General features: G+C 28.7%; 1 protein-coding gene across 1 annotated transcript; it reads right to left on the bottom strand.

Moving 5' to 3' along the window:
- Positions 1 to 840: 840 nt before the first annotated feature.
- LOC142165762 (uncharacterized) lies at positions 841 to 1,311 on the bottom strand. Its single transcript, XM_075224134.1, has one exon. It carries the CDS (start codon positions 1,309 to 1,311, stop codon positions 841 to 843), a length of 471 nt encoding a protein of 156 aa, XP_075080235.1.
- Between the last annotated feature and the right edge of the window lie 2,578 nt (positions 1,312 to 3,889).

Raw genomic sequence — 3,889 nt, forward strand, 5'->3', positions numbered from 1 at the left:
GTAGAAAAAAAGAGGTGTGATAGGTGTTTGGATCGGCTTTTAAGCTAGTCAAATCAGCTTTTAAGCTCTTTTAAATTTTTTCCAGTATTTGACAAAGTTAAAAAGTGCTTAAAATAAGTTTAAAATATCTTAAAATAAGCCAAAAGCATTAAGCTGGACAGCTCAATAACTACTTTTTTAAGCCAATCCAAACGAGCTTTTATATGTTTGTTCTTTTATTCATTTCATTTATGACTATGTTAAGATTTGATTTGATTTAATTAGCAATGATGGTTAGCACATCATTGAAGATTTTCATATGCAATATGATAGTACATTCGTTCCAGATAAAGAACTGAAAATAATCGAATTGTTATCAAATATCGAATTGGTATTTTCTGAGAAGTTTGAACATTTAGGATGATGCATATTGTCATCAAATATCGAATTGGTATATTGTACGTTTAAGCCGAAAATCAATCAAATTAACTATCAAAAACTGAAAAAAGAATAGTACTAGTAATTTTGAGATTAAAGGAGTAATTGAGATGATTAACAATTAATCTTAACTGTCACAAATTAAGCAGAAGTACAAAGGGAAGCAATATTCATCCTTTGAAACAAATACATAAGCATGATTTTGTGCCAAACACGATTAAACAAAAAATACAAATGATGTAAACTAAAAATGAAATAAACAAATCATTAACCTTCTTGTTGTACACAAGTCAACGCAAGTATTTCTTTAACGAAAGAATTTAATTTATATACATGAACACTGTAATTTTCTTTTTTTTGCTATGTGTAATTCAATATGTGAGAACATATTGTCTGTCTTACTTTTCATGTAACTCGTTTCACTTATTTGGAACCGGATGCCTTTGTGCTACCTTGACCACCACTAGCCCCGCCACCTCCACCGCCACCACCCCCACCACCCGATTGAACCTCTGGGGTTTTCACCTTAAACCTCTCAAGTTTCAATTGAGATTCATCAATTCCTCTACTCCTATGCAAGGAGCTTTCACTTGGGCTCCTTTCCAAACCAATAATCTGAGATTTCTTTTCTTGATCTTTCATTGAAAATACAGCTCCTATTTTCTCAAATACTGGAATGAAATCCTCGTGATCCAATGGAAATATTTTCTTGAAAAATTCTCCCCTTTTTAAGTAGAGGTCTCTGAAGAAATCTAGCAGCATAATCAATCTTGGATCCACTTCTTTTCCTGATTTCCATCTTATCATCACTGGCTTTTCTTGTACATTTTCAACATGGTCAAGGTCAGCATTTGAATACGTGATAGCTTCTGATTTTTCCTTGAGATCTTCCATGAACATATGGTTATGTTGCACAAGTTACTAATCAATGATCAAAGGGAATGATGAGAGAACTATATATACTATATATGAAAGAAGCTATCGTATAAGGCAAATGGTAGTTGAGGCTTGGAATTTAGTTAGGAATGTCTCATATAGAGTCGGCAAATAGGTGGATTGGGTCATTTTTGAAACAGGTCAAAACAGGTCTGATTAATTAACAGGAAATTACACCCAATGACTTTGAAAATACATGATCTTGATTTTTTGATCCCGGGCTAGTTGTCTTATGGGCAAACCTTTAAGGTCAAAAATCAAAAGTGTTACCCATGAAGACGAGCAACATTTGTTAAACTTGAAGTTTTGCTCGTAGGACAGGGGTCAAAAAATCTATTGTGACACCGAAATGTCCTATTTATGCAAATCACCCATTAATTAATGATTCATATCCAAACTTGTACAAAGTTTGTTTGGATTAAGATGAAAGTATTAAATGAGTTACTAAGAAATGAGTTTATTTTGCCACCTGTCACCTATGGTTTCATATGATTATTAAACTACTGGTGGAGATTTCTTGAATTAAAGAAGGTAGGGAAGATGTTCTAAGAAATTTTTGTGGAAGATATGATATATATTCGGAGTAGGTCATTTCTTGAAGCAACTCATAGCTGGCCTTTAGTGTGTTCAAATTTCAATTTATTTTCTTAATATAATTTCTTTCAACAATATTGTAGCGAAGTTATACGTGTAAATCGTATTTTAATTTATGAATGAGTAAAAGTAAAATTGGTCAATACATTAGTCATTTTCAAGTAAAATAAGTTACATTTCTCTACTATGGTTTATGGCGCATCTTTATTTCTTATTGGCATGCTAATTCAATGTTTATAGAGGTCGCTTTTAGAGGGATTTTGTATCGATTCAATGAATACAAGAAATATGTTATATTAATGGTCTGTAGTTTGAACAACAGGGTTATTAACAGAATGCACCGACTCTTTAATACTGGTTGGTTGTAGATGACACTTCCTTCTATTCATATTATATATTACTAGTCTTAGGGTACGCGCTTTGCGCGTGTACCTATATCAATAAATACATAATTTTTAAAAATTATGTAAAAAATATTAAATAATTTATTTGAGTTATTGAACAAATATTTTAAAAAAATATAAGTTTCTAAAAATAATTAATGTTTAATTTTTGTTGATATTGTGATGAAGCCCAACCACATTCCCCATGTAAAAGTTTCCTTCATTGTCTTTTATGCTATATCATGATATAATTTATTAACTAATATATGAAAGTAGAACGCGTAAATTCATAGTAATTAAAAAATCTGAATAAGGTTGAGATTTCTTTTAAAAGGGTGCTAACATAAAGCAAGGACTGTCATTTTGTTTACCAATTTAGTTATTTGGATGAATACGAACTATATTTAAAATAAAATTAAGTTACATCTTAAATTAATTTTAATAATAAATAATTATACTAAAATAAAAGCCTTCACAAAAAATGAAAAGAAAAAATTCACAAACAACAGAGAGACGACATAAAAGAATACAAAAGCAAAATTTCATAAAAGCTTAGGGAAAAATAAGCAAAATCTAATTTGATTTTAAATTATAGAATATTAGGAGTTTATCATAATTCACATAAGATAAAGTTTAAAAGCTAAATCTTAATTAATTTCAAAATTCTAAATATTAGAAGTATAATTAGATAATAATTTTTTCAATATGAAATCTATATTTAAAAGCAAAAAGACTGATTACGTGCAACCTCTGTGGAGAGATAATAAAATTTTGACATACTACATCATAAAAATATTTATTTAACTTATGCAAAAACATCATAGCTTACGTGAAATGCAAGAGTGTGTTCGTATTTTTTATGGTTGCAATATATATTACAGCATAATATACATGTATTGCATGTCAATTGTTATAAAATTAAAAATTTAGAAAATATATATTAAAAGTATATATAAAGTCTCGATTTATATTCAAGCTTCCGTCATCCCTGATAACTTTTTTTTGTTACTTTCTTTGCGGATCTTTGGAAGAAAATATAGAGAGGATATTTTACCTCAACTCTATTCACTTATATGTCCATTAGAATGTAAAATTCCTGAATATAAGAAGATTATTAAACGATGTCATCCCAAAAGTACAAAATTATATATTTTTTTTTAACAATATAAGCTTAAATTGCTGCAAAAAGTCTTAAAACTTCCCACATTTCAAGATAATATAAAAAGTCATCATAATTTCGTGCTTTTATTTTAGTGCTTTTTTTCCTTTGGTAACATAATTTCAAGATAATATTAAGTTAAGCAAAATTATGATGATTTCGTGCTTTTAGTGTACGTGCGTTGCATGTGTGTTTCGCGTCAACCAGTATAAAATATATATAAAAAAATAAATTATTATATACATTGAAACAATATCTTCTTAACATACAAAGATGATGAATTTAGTTGAATTAGTTATATAATATTTATAATTAATATCTTGCGAAATAAGATATAAATATGTCATGTTGTTGTATCTTGTCTAACATCTCTTTGGAATACCAGTAATACAAATTTCGA

This window comes from Nicotiana tabacum, chromosome 11 (assembly GCF_000715075.1).
Source record: "Nicotiana tabacum cultivar K326 chromosome 11, ASM71507v2, whole genome shotgun sequence".
NCBI classification, from domain to species: domain Eukaryota; kingdom Viridiplantae; phylum Streptophyta; class Magnoliopsida; order Solanales; family Solanaceae; genus Nicotiana; species Nicotiana tabacum.